Source organism: Molossus molossus, unplaced genomic scaffold, assembly GCF_014108415.1.
Source record: "Molossus molossus isolate mMolMol1 unplaced genomic scaffold, mMolMol1.p scaffold_m16_p_17, whole genome shotgun sequence".
NCBI lineage: Eukaryota > Metazoa > Chordata > Mammalia > Chiroptera > Molossidae > Molossus > Molossus molossus.
This window is the reverse complement of record NW_023425352.1, coordinates 23,801,521-23,822,166: the sequence shown is the minus strand read 5'-3', so window position 1 is coordinate 23,822,166 and position 20,646 is coordinate 23,801,521. Positions and strand designations below refer to the sequence as shown.

Sequence of the window (20,646 nt, the reverse complement as noted above, 5' to 3'; positions counted from 1 at the left end):
TATGAATGAGAAAGCCCCAGAGAATCAGCCTTACGATGACGGTGATAGTGCAGCTAGCAGAATCAAATAATAGAAACAGACTGGTCATTTTTTTTTTTTGTTTTTTGTTTTTAATTTTTTATCCTTACCCAAGGACATTTTTCCATTTTTTGTTCAGATAGAGCAGAAGGGAGAGAGAGGAAGAGAAACATCGACGTGAAAGGGACACATCAAGTGGCTGCCACTCACACGATCCAACCAGGGCCCGGGACAAACTACAACTGAGGTACGTGCCCCCAGCGGGAACCAAATCCAGGCCTCTGTGGACCGCAGGCCGATGCTCTAACTGCTGAGCCTAACTGGCCAGGGTGAAACAGACTGGTCTTTGAGGATGTCATTAAGCCACATGGTTGATCAGCAGGTTAAACCCTGCCCTCCTTTGATTTTCATGGCCTAGAACAGTGATTTTCAACCTTTTTCTTTCATGGCACACATAAACTAATTACTAAAATTCTGTGGCACACTGAAAGATATATTATTTTTTTTGCCGATCTGACAAAAAACAGGTATAATTTTGATTCATTCACACCGGATGGCTACTGTTGTATTGGCTGTTGTCTTGGCTGTTGTCATTTTTTATTTGACAATCTAAGGGAAAAGAGTTCAGTGCCCCTGATTAGTCAGGTATTGCATGTTTTAAAAATTTTTGCAGCGGGAGAAACATCTGTAACAAAAATAAATTAATAAAACTGGGGAAAAAATTCTTGCAGCACACCCATTTGGAAATCGCTGACCTAGACAATACAACCCTTTATTGTTTAAGCTAGTTTTTGAGTTTTACTTATCGTAACATGGTTCTTAGTTATATGGAAACTATGACATTTTCAAAAAGATTGCATTATTTTTGAGGAAAATGGAACTAGAAAAACTTCTGTTATTGTGTGAACATTTCTAGAGGGCAGTGGATAACTTTAGCACATGTGTCAAAGTCTACATTAATTAAAATATATTATTACCCTATATTAGAGGGAGCTTGGTAACTAAGCCAAATGATGATGATATTACAGGAACATACCTACCATTAATTCCTCAAGGCTCGTCAAGCTTTATTTCTGGATAAAGCAGATCTCCAGAATGTAATAAAATATATATTCTATTATATATATATATATATATATATATATATATATATATATACACACACACACACACATATTGCAGCTAGGCATGTTTATGTATGTGTATATATATGTTAATAAACATTTATATATGTTTGTGTGTATACATATGTATATATGTGTGTATATACGTACACACATATATCCCTACTCCTAAAAATTCCCCTTATAGAATAAGGATTTAATATGGATTTTAAGAGAGGCAGATATAAGAAACAGTCAAAAGAAAGTAGCTTCAATTTTTAATATTGCTTTTATGTCTCTTATATAAAATCCAAGAAAGCCAGAGTTACCATCTTCTTAACTGGTATGCTATTTCTTACTCAATAAGGAGAAGTTCACAACCTGTGTTTTCTTCTTTGCTTTGGCTGCCAGGAACCTCAGGTTTTGTCCTCATTGGTGATTTTTTGTTTATCTTGAGTTTCCTGGTATAAGTTATCTTCCTCCACTCTCTCTTCCCACTTCTTTTGCTATACCTTTTTATTATAGTTCTAATGGGCTATATTCAATGTAAGTTGGTTCAGATCCCTTTAAGACATAGGTGGGGCATAACATATTGTTATTAAAGAAGTATGACTATAATAGCTATTATTAATCATCATCATCATGAGCTTGGATAATAACTTGATTTTATCCATTCTAATGTGTATAGTAAGGATTAAATAGTCTTGTCCTCTCTTTCAACTGCTGGAAGACCTTCCCAGATTGGAGCAATAACAAGAAGTCAGCAGTTGCTTTGTTCTTCTCCTTTCCCAGGTGATTGCCATTTAGGCCATCATATGCTACCAATCCCCTTCTCTGTTCCTAATTACTATTTAATGGAACATAGCAGTTCTCTTCTAACAGCACTCTCCTTAGGCAGGAATGAGATCCCTTCTCTCAACTAATTGACAAAGAACCTTAAATAGCTGGGGTGCTTCTGCCAGCAAGTCTATAATTTCTTTATGTGTTTACACTATTCCTCTGATGGAAATGCTGTGCCTTCCACTTTTTGCCCCTCGAAAGCCAATTCCTCCTTCCTAAGATGAACAGCTCTGAGGAACAGGATTGAGGATGCTGATCTAGAAATCTGGAGGTCTCTTTAACCCTTGTCCCAGCCCTGGCAGTCATTCTGTGACTAGAATTTCTGCTGTTCCACCAGTCCTCCAACCATTGAAGAGTTGGAAGTTCCTTGGGCTTTACCAATTCTGTAAGTTTACCCTGTAGCTCCTCTCATGACCTCTTCCTGAGACCCTCTTTTCACCTGGTTTGCTGAGAAGCTCTCTGAAACACCTCTACCTATTTTTTGGCACATGATCTAGTTTGGCTTTGGTCATATAAATCATTTGAGGAGAAAGGGGAGTTTTATAGATATCTCTACAACATTATTCTACTTTAGTTAAATAAAATATAATGCCCTGAAATGGTTTTTTCTTTGTGTCTCCCCAACAGCCTCTGATAATAGTTTCACAATAGGTTAGCTAAATATTTTATTACCCACTCCTGGTAGAAAAAAATCAGTTCTCATTAGCTTCCCTGATAATTTTCTATCAGGGAGGTTATAAGTGCCTTGATTTCTCTTGTGCTGGCATGTTTATAAGCCCATAATTGATTATTGATAAATTATTGTGCTGCTCCATAATTGATGATTGGGAAAGTCACTGTGTGCCCTCTAGCTGAACCTGTTTAGTCAAATAACCTCAGTAAATTGGAATACTCCCTGAACCAAGAAATTGTTGGGAGCCAGCTACATGTCTGACAGAATCCACAGAGCCTGGAGGTCTTGAGTCAGAGACTCGACCTCCCCCACAATCTCAAGGAATCAGGTTAAGTGTGACCCAATGTATCTTGAAATACCTGAAATACCTGGGTGTGACTGGGTATTCCTGTTATCTGTAAGGCAAACTAATCCCATACAGCATTGCTGTGGCCCTGGGCATTATATCAAGAAGATCCTATTTTCTGTAAGGTATAAACAGCATGTAATAAAGAATATTGGGGCTGATTCTGAAGATCCTGTCACAGGGGTGTTCGGAATCAGACGCTGGCTGGCTAATAAATGGCTCGTATTTGGACTTCAATCCTCTAGTGGTCTTTCTTTGACTCTGTCGCGCCACAACATTTGGAGTCCCCAAGGCTGGTCTCTGAGAACTCAAGATCAGTCACTGGTTGGCTTTGCTCTCTATTTGGCTTTAATTTGGCTCTGGTGGTCTCTTGGTTCTCTCGCGCCACAACACTCTTGAGTTCCATTAATTTTTGCTGCTCCCAATACAAACTATGGACAAGATTTCTTAAGCCTCTATCATAGACTACTAGTTATTTTCCAATATCTTTCCTCCCCTTTTTATATAATAATGTAATTTTATCTAAGGGCATATTTCTGCCCAACTAAAAACCACATTACCCAGCCTCCCTTGCAGCTAGGTATAGTGACTCTTTGAGTAAATTCTGGCCAATGGAATATTAGTGGAGTGATATACTTCCACTTAAAAGTTCATGTCCTTAAAAGAAAGTGTTGTGGCGCGAGAGAACCGAGAGACCACCAGAGCCAAATTATAGCCAAATAGAGAGCAAAGCCGGCTGGCAACTGATCCCGAGTTCTCGGAGACCAGCCCTGGGGCCTCCAAATGTTGTGGTGTGACAGTCAAAGAAAGACCATTAGAGAATTGAAGTCCAAATAAGAGCTGTTTATTAGCTGGCTAGCGTCTGATTCCGAACACCCCTGTGACAGAGTCATGCTTTATTCCATGCTTTTTATACCTTACAGAAAATAGGATCTTCTTGATATAATGCCCAGGGCTACAGCAATGCTGTATAGAATTAGTTTACCTTGTGGATAACAGGAATTTCAGGTATTTCAGCTATTTCAAGATACATTGAGTCACACTTAGCCCTAAGCTGCACAAACACAATGCAAACCTGATTCCTTGAGATTGTGGGGAAGGTCAAGTCTCTGACTCAAGACATCCAGGCTCTGTGGATTCTATCAGACAAGTAGCCAGCTCCCAACAATTTCTTGGTTTAGGGAGTATTCTAATTTACTGAGGTTATTTTGACTAAACAGGTTCAGCTAGAGGGCACACAGTGACTTTCCCAATCATCAGTTATGGAGCAGCACGATAATTTACCAATCATCAATAATGGGGTTATAAACATGCCAGCACAGAAGGAACGTGCTTTCACTACTACTTTCCTGCTTCCTGCTAGGTGGTGTATGGACATAAGGGCAGGAGCTAAAGCATGAGATAGAAGCCATATGTTGAGGGTGGCAAAGCAATAAGGTAGAAGGAACCTAACTGTGGAGCCCCACAATTAAGTCTTATCCCTAGACCTCAGATTGTTATATGAAAGAGAAATAAAATTCTATCTTATCATTGTTATTCTAAATATCACTGTCATTGAAGCTAAATCTATATCCTAACTGAAGCATTTCGTATGAATATACCTGTGTCAGATGGGTACTTTGACTTTTCTAAGAAAATTAAAGTAGGCATAGAAGGGAAAAAGTGTTAAAGCCAACAAACTGATAGCACAAAATTCCTGTCTCAAGAAAGGTCAAATCTAATCACAGACCTCTCGGTTAAAACCATCTACTGGGTACACAGAACCCTTTTCCTTTTCTTTGTAGGAAGTCCCCTATTAAGAAATTCTTTGTTGTTTTCTTCCTAAGAGGGACCAGAGAGGAAAGAAGGGTCTAAAAGTGTAGACAGATGTAAGGTGAGAAGAAAGCAAAGTGCCTGAGGAGAAAGAAGAAAGGAGGTTCTGGCAGAGGGAGTCCAGAATGCAGAAGTACCACAAAGACCATTGTTCCTGATGCTGGCATTTGCTACAAGCTGCTATTTTGAAGAATGAATTATTTCCCACAAAGTACATCAAGACATCCTCCTACACTGACTTTATTCCATCCCCTGTTAACATCTTCAGAGAGCGTCCTACACTGGTTTTATTACCATCAGTGAACATTTCATCTCATAAACAGCATTCATGTGACTTCATACAGCTTTCTTGTATAAACCAACCAAAGCCTCCTCTCTAAAATTCACATATATTTATATGTGCCTAGAAAAATGGCTAAAATGAGTATTAACAGTGGTTAATAGAAGTGACCTTTAACATTCTCTAAATTATTAGCTTTTTTAAAAACTAAGACTATTAGATAAAAATGTAATTAAAGATATTCCCAGGGTTTGGGGGGAAGAGGTAGAATTATTTTGTAGTGGAATGAGGATATTTTCTCTTGCATTTTTCCCTCATATTTGACCTTTGAGACTCTGATTATGGCAAAATCCTGAGGCCTGCTAACTCCTTCAAATCCTGTCTCCTCCAGGCTGAGAGCCAATAATGTTAAAACAAACAAACAAGCAAATGGCAATGACTTTAGGGCCTCCCTGGAGATGACTTTGGGCCTCCTCACACTTGATTGGTTGTCCTTTTGCTAGGATCTGCAAGAGTTCCTAGGTCTCCTTGACCATTTTGTCCTCCATGGTCCCAGAGCACCCCTCCACCATAGCATTCATCACGCTGTAGGTCACTGTTGGTTTAACATGTTGGCCTCCTTTGCTCGTTGAAGGCAGAGGTTGTGTCTCATGTATTTCAAAGCCTATAATAGTTGGCCTAGGGCATGACACATAGTGGGACTTCATAAACATTTGAATGAATGAATGTGTGAATACTCAGAATCTTGTACTTAGTTTGAAACTTTTGCTAATAAATACTCTTATCTCATCTGTCCTTTTTCTCCCTGTGTGAAATAATCTGATTTGACCAGATTAGATTCATTCTCAAAGCCAGTGGTTCTCCAAACATTTTGTCCTCAAGACTCCTTTGTAACTCTTAAAAATTATTGAAGACTCCAAAAAGTCTTTGTTTATTTGGCTTATATCTATCAATAATTACCTTCTAGAAAGTAAAGTTAAGAAAAAATTTAAATCTTTATATATTCATTTAAAAATACTACTGATAGCAAATCCAATACATGTAAACATAAATAACATTTTTATGAAATACAACTATATTTTCTAAAACAAAGCAAAACAATTTAGCCAGAAAATAGGCATTGTTTTATATTTTTGCAAGTCTCTTCAACATCTGGTTTAATAGAAGACAGCTAGATTTTCATACCTGCTTCAGCAATCTGCTGCAATATGTTGTTTTGAAGAAACAATGACCTGCCGGACCAGTGTGGCTCAGTGGATTGAGTGTCATACCATGGACTGAGAGGTCCTGGTTTGATTCCAGGTCAGGGCACATGTCCCAGTTTCAGGCTTGATCCCCAGTGGGGGGCATGCAGGAAGGCAGCTGATTGATGTTTCTCTTTCACATGGATGTTTATATATCTCTCTCCCTTCTTCTCTCTCTAAAAAGTCAATAAAAACATATTTTTTTTTTTAAAAAAAGAAACAATGACCTGTCTAACTGTGTAGTTGGATAAGGGAGAACCTCACAAACTCCCTAGAAGGGTCTCAGAATGCTCCAGGGGCCCTTAGAGCACACCTCTGAGAACCACTGCCCTATGCCTTATTTCTGTGACTAGGAATTTTTTTTTTTTTTAATTTTTAAATTAAAAAAATTTTTTTTATCAGATAGAGTGGGAGGGAGAACGAGGAAGAAAGAGAGAGAGAGAAATATTGATGTGAAAGGGACACATCGAGTGGTTGCCACCTGCACGACCCAACCAGGGCCGGGGACAAACTGTAACCGAGGTACGTGCCCTTAGCGGGAACCGAACCCGGGTCTCTTTGGACTGCAGGCCGACGCTCTAACCGCTGAGCCAAACCGGCCAGGGCAATAGGAGCTTCTTATACTGGCAGTGCCGCAGCCTGATCTCATCTACAAAAATCTAGACTATCTAAATTTCATCAACTACTGCAGCCTATTCTTCTGTACTTGATCAAAGCAGAGTTCTTGGTAAAAACTATTCCTCTGATCCCAAGATCTGGCACTTAAATGTACCACTGTATGCCTAGAGACAAGTGACAGCCCCACCTGAGAGAAAACTAAATGTCCGGCTATCACTCAGCATTGAACAACAGATATGTACAGGCCCACCAGTCTTGTAACAGTAATCCAGGCCCTGGGAATTCCGGGACACCAGGAAATTCTGCTACAGAAAGTACAAGCCAAAGCCTGCTGGTGGGGCCTACATCCCTATTACTAAGGTTGAGCTGGCTCAGATCACTTTGTAACTGTGTCTGGATGGGCTCTGGTAACTGAGTATGCTATGAAAGGCATAAAATCATCTTCCTATGGCCCTTTCTAATCTCTGGCAACCACTTCTAGAGGGCTAGTCTTTCTGATCCTTCATAAGTGTTATCCTGATGCTTTCAAACAGATTTCAGTTTTCCAGTGGGTTAAATTTTACTTTTCAATATATTTTAAATTTATACCTTGATGTGGAATGACAACTGATATTTATTGAAAGCCCACTATATGCTAGGCACTATGCTAAGTACCTAATTTGTTTTCCACCAATCTCACAAAGGCACATTATCCTCATTTGATATATAAGGAAATCAAGGCTTCCGGAGATTTAAGTATCTTGACCTATCTTGCTAAAGAAACATGGCTAATAATTGGTTGTACTATCATATGAACAAAGGCATCTTATTCCAGGTTTCATGCTCTCTCCATCACCACTGTGCCTTCACTAATGTCATAGTTCTATGTGGCAAATTATTTTCTGCCATCATTAGATGGTTGTACCACATAAGAAATAGGAGCTCACCCACAATTTCCTGAACCTCCAATATACTTCTGTTCCATTCCCTTGTCAATTCTAAGAATTATCAGTCAAGAAATACAAATTCTATGGAGGTTCCTCAAAAAATTAAAAATAGAACCCCCATATCATATGATCTAGCAATTTCACTTCTGAGTAGTTATCCAAAGAACATGAAATCACTATCTTGAAAAGATATCTGCACCCCTACGTTCACTGCAGCATTATTTACAATAGGCAAGAAATGAAAGCAACCTATGTATTTATCAAAGGATGAATAAAGAAAGAAAATGTTCTGTATATAAATGCAATGGAATATTATTCAGCCATCAAAAAAGAAAACCCTGCCATTTTCAACAACATGGATGGACCTTGAGGACATTATGCTAAGTAAAATAAGTCATACAGAGAAAGAAAAAACTGTATGATTTTATTTATATGTAGAATCTAAAAAAAAAAACCCAAAACACCAAACTCATACAGGGAACAGACTAATTGTTGTCAGAGGCAACAATCGGGGTGAGGGAGCTGGGTGAAATAGTGAAGGTGTCAAAAGTACAAACTTCCAGTTATAAGATAAATAAGTCCTGGGATGTAATGTACAACATGGTGACTACAGTTAACAATTAGTGTGTTTTATATTTGAAAGTTGCTAAGGGAATAAATCTTAAAAGTTCTCATGACAAAAAATTATACCTATGCATGCTGACCCCGGATGTTAATTTATTGCAGTAATCATTTTGCAATACATACATATATCAAATCATATTGTATGCCTGAAAGTAATACAATATATGTCAATTATATATCTCAACAAAAAAATGAAAGATATCTTCTTTCTGATCTCCAAGCTTACTTCAATCTCTTTTGTTGAGGCAAGATTCTACCAATCTATGGACAGAACCTTAAAATCTACTAAAAGAAAGTAGAGTGGTAAGTAGGCATTTCCTTATAACTGGTGATAGATAAAGAGCATCCAGTTGATGTTAATTGGCATGTCACAAGTCACCAAAGGGCAAGGGTCTTTGCCCTCCTCCCCAACTCCACGGTGACCAGACCCAGCCTTGTCCTGGCTTAGAGCCACTCCTATACAGGGCCAGTCCCAGGTGCACCTTTGAGATAACAATACTGTCTCCTAAAACAAATAGCTATTGTTTCCACACAAAGACCTTCAATGTCTCCTCCATCAACAAAAGGCTACAGCCATCCTGCCAAGAAGACAAAGGACTGGAAGCTGTTTCATAAACACCATGATAGAGGGGAGGGGTAGAGGCAGAAAGATCATTTGCCAACCCTTTCTCTGCCTAGGAATAGGACCAACTCCACCCTTCAGGAACCATTCTGAACTACTGATCATTCCTCAACTATAATAATAACAGCTTCCTAATCTGTAGAACAGAAATAATAATATCTACCCCTTACAGGACTGCTGTCAGCATCAAATGAGATAATAGGTGTGAAAGCTCTTTGTAAGGTTTAAAGGGCTGCACAACTGATATGGTTATTATGAGAAGATTGATGGTTCACCCACATTGCCTGCATTAGAAAGATAGCTCTATTTTAGCCAGATGGGACTTCGAATAGCTCTGGTGTCTAGGTCCACCCAGTTCCTAGAATAAAGCATAAAGGAGAAGAAATGTGGTCAGTATGACCATTATAGTTTTCGAGGGCCCTTTCCAGGCCAAATTGCAGCGCAGGTGATGTCTAACTCCATTGGCTGTTCTTTTCAGCCCCAGGAACCCAGATCCTGGAAATGAGCAGCACTCTGGTGTTGGTCGCTCGCCTAAGGTCTAGTGCTCCAAACTTCATCCTCCAACTGCCCCCTTGTCCCTCTTACAACATATCTTTCTTCTGTAATGAACACAAAAATAAATACACATAATAAAACATGAGAAAAGTGTCCATCCTTGCCAGTGATCAGGACAAATAAATAAAGGCAAATTGTACCATTTTTATACTTATTTAATAATTAAAATTATAAATGAGAATATCCAATGTTGGTAAGGTTGTGACAAAATTGGTGTGATCGTACAGTACTAGCAGCATAATAAATTTGTATGATCTCTTACAGAGGCAAAATGACAACACAAAGAAAGCACAGAGAAGACATTTCTATCTTTTGGCCTAGTAATCTCTCTCCTGGGAAATTCCCAAAGAAATAATTCAACAAAAGTAAAAAAAAAAAAAAAAAAAAAAAAACAGCAAGGATAGATACTTTTACCTATAATAGGAAAATATTGAAATAATGAAAAATGTTTTAGTTAATTGTAGTGTGACTGTGACTGTTAAAATGAAAATATAAAAAATACTTACAAATGTGAAGAAATATTTATTAAGTGGAAGTGAAAAATATAATACAACTAGGTAAAATGTGTAAATATATGGATAAGGAATGGTAATGTGAAAATATCTTTGGTGTTATGGTGATGAATTATAGGTGAATTGTATTTCAAGATGTTTTTTTAATGTTTATATCAGATCTTAAATACAGCAATACAAAGAAAGAAAAGAAGTCAGCTAGTAGAATTCTATCAAGATTCTGCTTCTGTTTGGGTGGGGCAGGGAGTTGGGAGTTATCCTCGCTGAGATGTTGATGGGTGATAAATTAACGTGTGACACATCTTCATGCAGAGAGACTGTAGTAGACTCTAGCAGATAAAAGCCTCAGAATTTGAGTCAAGCCAGCAGACACTGAATTGGATCTCTGTTTCTGCCACTTACTTGCAATATGGCCTTTGGAAGCTATCTGACATATCCAAACCTTTCCTGACTTGTAAAATGGAAGTGGCAATGGAACCAATTTCATGGAATCATTGAAAGTAATCAATGAGATAATGTAGATAGTGTAGTGAAAAATTGAAAAATTATTCAATAAAGGTTTGTTTGTGCTGTTAACAATAATGATGGTGGTGGTAGTTGTGGTGATAAACAGGTCTTCTGGAGAAAATGTCTTAATTTAAATGTCTAATGTCAGAAGTGGATGCTGCTTAAATGACACTATCCCTATATGTAGAGCTAACTACAAACCAGGTATTTTAAAAGTAGACTTTACCTTTTAGAGAAGTTTTAGGTTCAAAACAAAATTGAGTGGAAGGTACAGAAATTTTCTATATACTCCTTGCTCCTATATAGCACAGCCTACTCCACTCTCAAACTTCCGCACCAGAGTGGTACATTTCCTACCATCGATAGACCTACATGGCATATCATTATCATCCAAAGTCCTTAGTTTATATCAGGATTCACTCTTGATGTTGCACATTCTATGGGTGTTGACAAAAGTTCAACATGTATCCATCATTAAAGTGTCATACAAGTTGTTTCACTACTCTAAAAGTCCTCCATGTTCCATTTATTCAACTCTCCCTCCCCTGGACCCTTAACAATGGCTGATCCTTTCACTATCTCCATAGTTTTTCCTTTTCCAGAATGTCATATAGTTAGAATCATATAGTATGTAGCCTTTTCAGATTGGTTTCTTCCTTGAAAGGTATTTTTTTTACAACCAGTCTAGAAGCCCAAGTGAATATTTCAAAATTCTATTAGGTAATACAAAGATGATTGCTACTAGTGATTGTGTTAGATTCTTTATACACGTTATCTTCATTATTTTTGTTCTACAAAAAAGGAAGTGCTCAAGTTCATAAAGCCAGTAAATGGCAGAGCTGGTATCTGAATCCAGTTTGCCTGACTCCAATGTTCACATCTTTCCATCATGCCACAGCGTTTACCCTAATACCAAACATGGGTCCTGAACCCAGTCACAGGAGCTGACAGAAAATGCACACTGGTAAAAGTACATGTCCAACCACATGCCACTGCAACTCTTAGAAGACAGCATCCTGATCATACAACACAACAGCCAGCTTGTATACTTGCACCCCGATTCTTAGGCAGAAGAGCTTAGTCAGCATACTTTGTCAGAATACTACTAGCAAAATTAGATGGGTCGAGTTAAGTCCTTCTTTACCTTTTTGCATTATTCCCCAAACCAAGAGCCTCTTTAGACATTTTCTTTTTAATCATCCCCCACTCCAATTCAACTTTAATACCACATATATATTTTATATTTTCTTATGTACTGTGGCCCTTTGGAGGGCCAAACACAATTGTAAAACCTAAGGTTTTTTGCCCTTGAAGAAACAATTTACACTCCCTTAAGGTGCAAAGGATGGCTGGGTGTTGAGATGCCAAAAAGGTGAGGTGAGGACCTTGGAGAGCACCAAAGTAGCCCTACTGTGACCATATCCAAGGCTGGGTATTGTCTCAAGATTTGCCTGAAAGGAGGAAGAGGCCTGGAAAGCATGGGGGCTAGGAAACTAGGATTGGTATGTACTCTTTTACTGAATATGCCAGGAACCATCAGAATATGGAAGCCTTCCATTTCTTTTTCATAAGAAAATTCTTGAGGGGGCTGGCACTTTGTGGACAGGGAATTCTTAAAGTCAAAGGCAGTTAATGGTACACCTTCAAGTAGTTTAATGGTTTCAAGGTATTTTACTAAGAGCCCAACTCCTTAGGAATTGGAGGTTTTCAGAAGTTTAAAAGTATCAGGTTAATTCTCTATCACCCTACATTACTCGCTGGGTTCATGACATCACAGTGTAGTTTCATAGTGTCAGTTGTGAGTTGAAAAAAATAGGAGGTATTATTTATCGTGTGCTAGGCACTGCACTAAGCATATTAGTGAGCCATTTTATTTAACCTTTATAACAATCTTGGGTGGGTATGATCATTATCCAAGACTAAGGGAGGTTAGCAAACTTGTCCCAGATCACACAGCTGATAATTTGAAGTGCTGGACCTTGAACCCATTTGGGCTTCAGATAGTAACATGGAAGTAGATGACTCAAGAGAAGAAAGTTCTAAAAAGGAGAAGGTAAGCCCCCTGAGAGGCCCAAGAATCAGCCACCTCGATCCCTCAGTCCAAAACCTGGCATAGAGGATGAGGCTCCATAGAGGGTGAAAATAGAGCTGCCTAGCAGTAGAATGGGGTCCCCATGAAATGGCAAATCCTCATGGATATTCTCCAGAATAGGGCTGGTTTGACACTTGATAGAGCACTATAGGAGGAATCATAGAGAAGGGACTTCTGCATCCTTAAACTTGATGACTTCAAAAGTTCAAGGATTCTGTAATTATTGGACTAAGTCTATGACTCAGACTTTGGGAAGTCATAGACCACCTAGCATTCAACAGTGCATTGAGATCTCAAAAAGTGGAGACCTTGGATAGATGAGATTTATGGGCTTCCAGAACCCACACTTCTACCCCTTCCAGCCCCTTCCAGAGGAGTCAGAAGTGATTTACCGTAACTCCGGGGAGTTAGAAACCTCCCAATCTTGCTCCAGAGGCTTCTCTGGAAATATAGACATTCAAATCATTTACTATAGAAAAAGGCTCTGCCTGTGGGTTTCAGCTGCTGTCATGGGATCTAAAAAATAAGAGGAACACTCTTTCCTAGCAGATGGTGAAAACAAAAAATCAGTATGTCAACAAATGAACTTTTGACAGTCATTTGCTGACAGGAATCAAATGGGCCCCACAAAATGCGCACTGGGTTGACTGTTGTTCCCTACATGCACTGTTTCTTTTCAGTCCTTGCTGATGGCTCACGGTAAACACTCAGAATTGTCCCCTCTGTCCCCATGGAGTGAGTCCCAACAGAGCACAGCTAGATGCAAGTGCTTTCTGCTCAACTCCCTAGAGTGCTCACACAGATGCGGATGGCTCACAAAGATAACAACATTTTCCGTCAACACTGATGTTATCCGACCTTCAGATTCCACTTTCAAAAGAGTCATGCATCCTAAAAAAGAAAACACAGAGCCCTCTGCGGGGCATAAGGCTACCTAGAAATGGAGGTACCTTAGTTGTATGATCTAAGCTGCAGCTTTAATCAACACACACATACACACACAGTTGTATGAAACTAGCCAAACCTCACTTGTTGTACAAGTTTTTAAAGAAGTAATTACCTGAGTACAAAGCACCCTTATCTATAGGCTTTACAGAATCTGTTAGGTCCAACTTTATTATTATCTACAGTACTTTGCTTCTATCCTTTCATGCTTCACCATTTTATCTTTTCACTTGCTTCTCTCAACTTGGAGAGCAAATCTTCCCAGTTTGTGTCTATAGCTAGAGCTTCACATCTTCCCTCATGCCTGTGGCATGGTGGTCTCTCATATGGAAGAACGTAAACTGCATTGACCATCACCATACCATTTGCATCTCCAACCCTTTTTCTTTTTTTTCTTCAGGGATCTGAGCTCTAAGACTTGCTGAATCTTTTTCTTCCTGTCTCTAAAAAACATGGAACAGACATATAGTAACTATGTATAACACCAAAGTATTTTTTCCAAACAGAAAGGAGTGGTCTTCCACTCTTTTTAAAAGGGTAAAAACTTCCACCTGCCAATAGAAAGTGGCTGCTGAGTAGGTGTCAGGAACTTGAATTTAAAAACTGGGTTCCTGCCCTGGCCGGTTTGGCTCAGCGGTTGGAGCATCAGCCTGCGGACCAGAGAATCCCGGGTTTGGTTCCCGCTAGGGGCACGTACCAAAAACAAAAACAAAAAAACTGGGTTCCTCTTGTGACTCTGGACAAAACAACTCTATTAACAGCTTTCTTACAATCTGACTTTTTCTCCCAAACTCAGTGGCTAGTTCTTTTTAAACATAATATCTTAAGCTGAAAAAGTAATATATAGATTTTTAATATTGATATCAAGATCCCAGGACTCAGCCTGCTCACACAGATGGTTGCTGTCCCCACAAGTGTTGCCCACAGAAGTATGTGCACAGATGTTATACACATAGATGCTTCTCACAGACAGATGTTACTGTGCACAGAGACAGATGTTACTCACCGAGACAGATGTCCACCAGGAACACGATGTACACCAAAAGCTCCCGCAGGGTGGTCTTGATATAAAGTTCCCGGTTCTCAGCTGTGTTCTCAGTCAGGGCTGTTCCCCAAAGTCCTAAGGGGCATTGGAGAGATACCCAGGATCCCCAACAGCAGGGGCCCTCCCGTTGTCCCCACCCATCAGTCCCTGTATTTTGCTCCTACTTCCACCCCTTTCCTTGCCCATCACCTTATCCCTTGGCTGAATCTAGCTCCTCACCGTGTCTGCCCTCTTCCGTCAAAGCCCCTGAATGAAGGCATGGAAAGGAGGTGCTCGTTCCAGGTGGGGTGGTCTAGAGCAACAGCACATCCATGTCTTTCCTCTAACTAGTACCCACATACCCTTAGGGGCCCCCTGGGAAACATAGATGGCTTCTGTGTTCTGGGACATGCAGCTCTAGCCCAGACAATCCACAAACCTCAAGAGACACTAGATTCTCTCTCTTCTTCAGGTCACATTTTCCCCAAAAAGCTTTGGGTGACCCTTCTCCTGACTCCAGTATCCTAGGAGAACCCTCCCCCACCAGCTACCTCTGATGCCTCGGCAAATCTGGAGGCAACAGCTGGACACCAGGGTCCTGTGTGCCTTCTCCTGGAGTCTGTCTTCAGGCTTCGTGAGCTGGGGCTGGGGGGGCACCGCACTGGAGATGGTGCAGATCCTCAGCATCTCATGTGGGGAGGGCGGACCACTGTAGGCAGGGTTGTCCCAGGCTTCGCTCCCTGCATTTTCCAGCTCCTGCCCCTCCGAACTTTCCAGAGTATTCATGGGGAATGAGGTGGGGGACCTACACCTCAGGTATCCACTTTCACCTGAAAAAGAGGGAGAAAAGGCCCAGCCCAGCCAGGCCAGCAGAGGGCAAAGGGAGTTTGAGAGCAGCTGGTGGCACACAGACTCTGCCTCCTGCCTTTTGTAGGGGGAAAGCTGTGGCCACTTGGGGGAGGGAACAAAGGAGAAGGAGGGGTGTGGGGGATGACCATCAATCCTGTCAGGGGCTCTCTTTCTTTCCCTTCTGCTCCAGGGGACAAGAAGACAGGGATGGGAGGGATCTGTGAGGCAGGGATTTGAGGGGGGGGGGGTTGAGGAAGATATAAGATGGGATGGAAGGAAGGAGGGGTGAGAGAGGTGCACGCTGGGGGAGGGGACAAGGAGGACCACTTCTTGCAGATGGGGCCTGATGGAGGGATGGTCCTGAGTTGAGTGAGACAGAAGAGGTGATGACAGCGACGGGAGGAGCCGGGAGAAGAGGAGGCTGGCAGACCATCGCAGGCCTGAGCTCATTTCCACTAAAAGCTCCTGCAAGGACTGCTGACATAGATCGGGGTGGGGACCAAGGCCAGGGACCGGAGACTGGAAAATGCTGCCTCCCTACCAGGCTCAGCCATTGGTGTCTGGACTCTTTGTCTCACCTTGAGCTGCCCCCGGTGAGATGCAGGAGAGCTCCTCTCCCTCACTTCACCCATAGTTGGGGGGGAAAGAGAATGGCAGAAGGACCCCCTATTTCAGATACTTAAGGGACAGGGCCTCTGAGTGCTGATGAGGAAGGGAGAAAGTCTGCAGAGTTTCAAATTGTATTCTTTTTTTCTGAGGTCTTGATGTAAAGTTCTCATTTCTCAGCTGTGTTCAGGGCTTGGAGTGAGCTATACCAATAGAAGGGTGCTCCTTAAGGGTGTGGGGCTCAACCTAGGGAAAAGGCTAAGCCCTGGTTGGAAGTTTGCAACAGAGAGGACAGGGGGACTTGGGACTCCTTAAGGGGAGTGGATTTCTGGACCCAGCTCAGTTATCAACCTTATCTACTGCTCTGCTCAGTACTGGACCTGGAACTATAAACGTGAGTACAAAATGGAAATGAGAGACATCAGGACTGATCTGCTTTCTTTCTAATCACGGGTCTCTGAATTTAGACCCTGGCATGAGCCCTCAAGCACACCTCTGACTACGCCCATATCTGGCCGCTGATCTCCCTGCCTTGGCTCACATACAGGCAGGTGCTGTGGCCCAGGATGGGACTGGCCCCGCAAGTGTAGGCAGTGACCTCCTCCTTGATAGCTGGAGTTAGGGCTGCCCTTTCTCCAACTCCTGGCTCCCCATCTGGGCTACTCTATAGCTGTGCGGGTCCGAAGCTTGGTAGAAGTCACTAGTCTACAATGTTCCCATAAAGAGATCCTGACCCCAGACAACCCAGGGCTGGGCTCAGCTCCTTGATAAATAAGTGTACCCCAACAATGAGACAGGGCTGAAAAAGCAGCGGCTGTCCTACCACTGGGTCTGCTGTATGGATCTCCTGCTTCAGCCCAGACACCACTAAGGGAACCAACTCTCTCGCTCTGGGTTGGAGCTAAGGCCTCTCTGTGAGCCCTCCTAGATGGAGGAATTCCCTCTCTTCATTTTATTGGTTAGTGAGACGCATTCTAAGATGCTTATTTTCTTTGAGAAGACAAAAAATAATTGCTTGCAAACAATTGTAAAAGGACCCCTGGCTTGCAAAGCTGAACACTGGAACGGGGTGCTGAACACTGGAATGTGGGTGCTGAACACTGGAACAGGGTGCTGAACACTGGAACAGGGGTGCTGAACACTGGAACAGGGGTGCTGAACACTGGAACGGGGTGCTGAACACTGGAACAGGGGTGCTGAACACTGGAACAGGGTGCTGAACACTAGAACAGGGGTGCTGAACACTGGAACGGGGTACTGAACACTGGAACAGGGTGTTGAACAGGCTGAGAAAGCTAGCACCATAGTCCACAGGAATGGGGAAGGGGGCAGGGGACGGCTTCTGATTTCTTTTGAGTAATTTTGTATTCTGAGGGAGGTCTTTGATCAGTGGGGCTTTGGATGGACTCATCATATGACAGGTTCATCACGCTCAGCCTTAAGCACTCTCCCTGTGTATGGATCAACCCATAATGCCCCTGGGAACACAGGTTATGTAATATAGCTTGAGAACATTTCCCCTAAAATGTTCTTTGTCTCTAGCATGTTTAGTCTTCCTCAAGAAGTTGCCAATCTTATAATCAAGTAGGATCTCCTGATGATGCCGGGACCAGCAGTACTACATGTCTTCAGTCTTCTACTGGCACTTGACTTTTCTGTGTGGCCTTATTAAAAAGGGCAGCCAATTTCAGGGCAGTCCCGTGGCTCAGGATGCAAAACCCAAGAGGCTTGAGCTTGAAACCAGAACTGCTGGGTGTGACTCTTGGCTCATCACTTTACTAACCATATGGTTCCGGCCAAGTCCCTTTTGAAACTTAGTTTACCTCTCTGCAAAGTGTTGATAATTAAGCCTGCCCTACTGACCTTAAGAACTGTTTTAGGATTAAAACAGTAGAATATGGAAGTCTTTATAAACAGTGTACTATAAAGCAGAAAACAAATTTATCTTACCATAGCCTCCATCCTTGTGCATTTCATTCACGCACAGCAGTTCAGGTTTAATGTACTTTCACCCGGACCCTGCTGTCCTCTTCTCAGAGGCACAAGAATCCCAGAATTCTCTGCGTCCACTCAGCTGACACCAATGAAATGGAGTAAGGGTATTTCAGCTGGAGAGTATTATAAAAGTCCTGGAATAAAAGCACCTCCGAGAAGAGTTTTATAATAAGCCTTGGTGCCCATCAAAACCAAAAGACCTCGTAATCATGATGCCTCTTAGCCCACTTGGTGCATTGGTCCCCTTGCTTCACTGGGATAAATTTTTGGGTCACATGCTATCCTCTCTCAGACACCGAGAAGAGAATTACCCCATTTCTGCTCCCAGTGCACTTTCTTTTCACACAATGCCCATCCCAGCCGGATTCTTCAGTGCTATTCAAATCTACGAGGCCCTGCCAAAGAGCCCAGGGACACAAAGTCTGTAGGATGAAAACTTGTGGTCCATCTCCCTATATAGTTCTCCATATAAGTTCCCCTGAGATAAGTCACCTCCCATATTTTAGAGAAAGGAATCGGGACAAATTACAATCCAGATTCTACAGGGAGAAGCAAGCTGCAAACCACCTTCTGTATTCCACATATTGCCTCTCAACCGTTTACACCCCCCCAAAAAAAATAGGGCACACTCTATAAGTGGCAGTGACTCACTACAACAGCGGAAGACATTGAAAATCACATATCTATAAGAAAGAACCCTGCATATAAGAACTTAACCTTCACCAATATATGCCAGAGTCATCTGCATAGCAAAAATTCTCAAATTTGGGTAGCCCAAGTTTTTGGCAACAAGCACAGTAGACCAAGCAAGCAGACCCGAATAGGCTAAGCCCAAGAGAGTCTTCCCTACATGTCTTCATGTAACAAACACCACAGCACTGCACCTGGGCCCCCACAAGCTCTAGCTTCTCAATACATCAGAAAGGACAAGCCAGGTCCATTCGAGGTTTGGGTGTCTGAAGTCCTGTTGCAGTTGTCCCAGCTCAGGAAGCCAAGAAAATGGCATTTTGTTCTATTTCATCAGGTACCTCAAAGAGAGGCTATAAGTAACTCCCTCCCCATCAAAATGACCCAGCTTAGCCTTTTACTTCCTTCACAGAACCTCCCTACAAGACCTGCCAGGATACTATTTGCATCTTCTATTTCTCCAAACAGAACCTTTTTGAATGAGACCCTCAGGTTTCCTCCCATTTCTAGAAGACCTTCCTGGACATCTACATCCATTTGCCTATGCCTTCTGCAAAAGACTGGGCAGTTGGAGGGAACCAATCAAACCCAGATGGTGGGAGACAGCTGATGCCATCAACAAAAATGAGGAAGTTAACCTGGCCGGTGTGGCTCAGTGGTTGAGCATTGACTCATGCACCAAGAGGTTGCTGGTTTGATTCCCGGTCAGGGCACATGCCCAGGTTGTGGGCCAAACCCCCCAGTGGGGGGCATGCAGGAGACGGACAACCCATGTTCTCGCTCATCTATGTTTCTATCTTTCTCTCCCTCTCCCTTCCTCTCTCTAAAATCAATAAAGAAAAAAAAAAAAAAATGAGCCCTGGCCAGTTTGGCTCAGTGGTTGAGCGTCGGCCTGCGGACCAGAGTCCTGGGTTTGGTTCCTGCTAGGGGCACGTACCACAAAACACACACACACACACACACACACACAAACAAAAAACAAAACAGCAAAGTCTTTAAATACTCATTAAAACTTAAAAAAAAAAAAAAAAAGAGGAAGTTAGTCTTTACTTAGCGGGAACCGAACCCGGGTCTCTCCGGACCGCAGGCCGACGCTCTAACCGCTGAGCCAAACTGGCCAGGGCGAGGAAGTTAGTCTTTAGTTGGCTGGAAATTCGGGTCTGCGGCCATCCATGTCCCCTCGCTGAGTGCGGTCCGGACGTGGGCCGCTCACATGATGAAGTAGCATCGCCGAAGCTCCAGCTGTGGCAGTCAGGGTATTGAGTGCGAAGTCAGGCCACCTGCCCGAGTGGGCGGCGTGGGGAAAGCAAGAGCTCCATGTGAGTTTGAGACACCAGGCCAGAGAAAGGGGAAGGGAGAAGAAAGAAAGGCAGGAGAAGAAAGGGGACGTATAACCGAGGCTTGAAGAAGAGGACCTGAAAGAACGTAATTCTTCTCTCCCTCAGAGCCACTCACCAAATTTCACATGTGTGGCTGACGGAACGTCCCTGTGAAGAGGGGAGATTGGAGGGCTGGTGCTCACTCTCCCAATGTCACGTCAGGGTCTCAGGGCAGTCACCCAAGACACCTCCTTGTCCCAGCCTCTGAGGGCCCCATGACAGGAGACACATTTTTTCATCCTGAGTTCTCATTCCTCGGATTTTTATTACATGTCAATTATATTGGAGGGACTATGCTTAACTCTAGGAATGAAGCAGCATATAAAACAATCAGAAACTTACATTCTGCTGAAGAAGGTGGGCACTAAACAAATACACAAAAAATTTTT

The 20,646-nt window shown here is 42.1% G+C and overlaps 1 protein-coding gene across 1 annotated transcript in view; it reads right to left on the bottom strand.

Moving 5' to 3' along the window:
• PKD2L1 (polycystin 2 like 1, transient receptor potential cation channel) overlaps positions 1 to 15,527 on the bottom strand; it is a 31,443-nt gene extending 15,916 nt beyond the window's left edge. The window contains exons 1-2 of the mRNA XM_036265757.1: positions 15,293 to 15,527; positions 14,724 to 14,837 (exon numbers count right to left, since the gene is read on the bottom strand). Coding sequence (XP_036121650.1) covers positions 14,724 to 14,837; positions 15,293 to 15,527 — 349 coding nt within the window. The remainder of the gene's footprint in view (positions 1 to 14,723; positions 14,838 to 15,292) is intronic.
• Between the last annotated feature and the right edge of the window lie 5,119 nt (positions 15,528 to 20,646).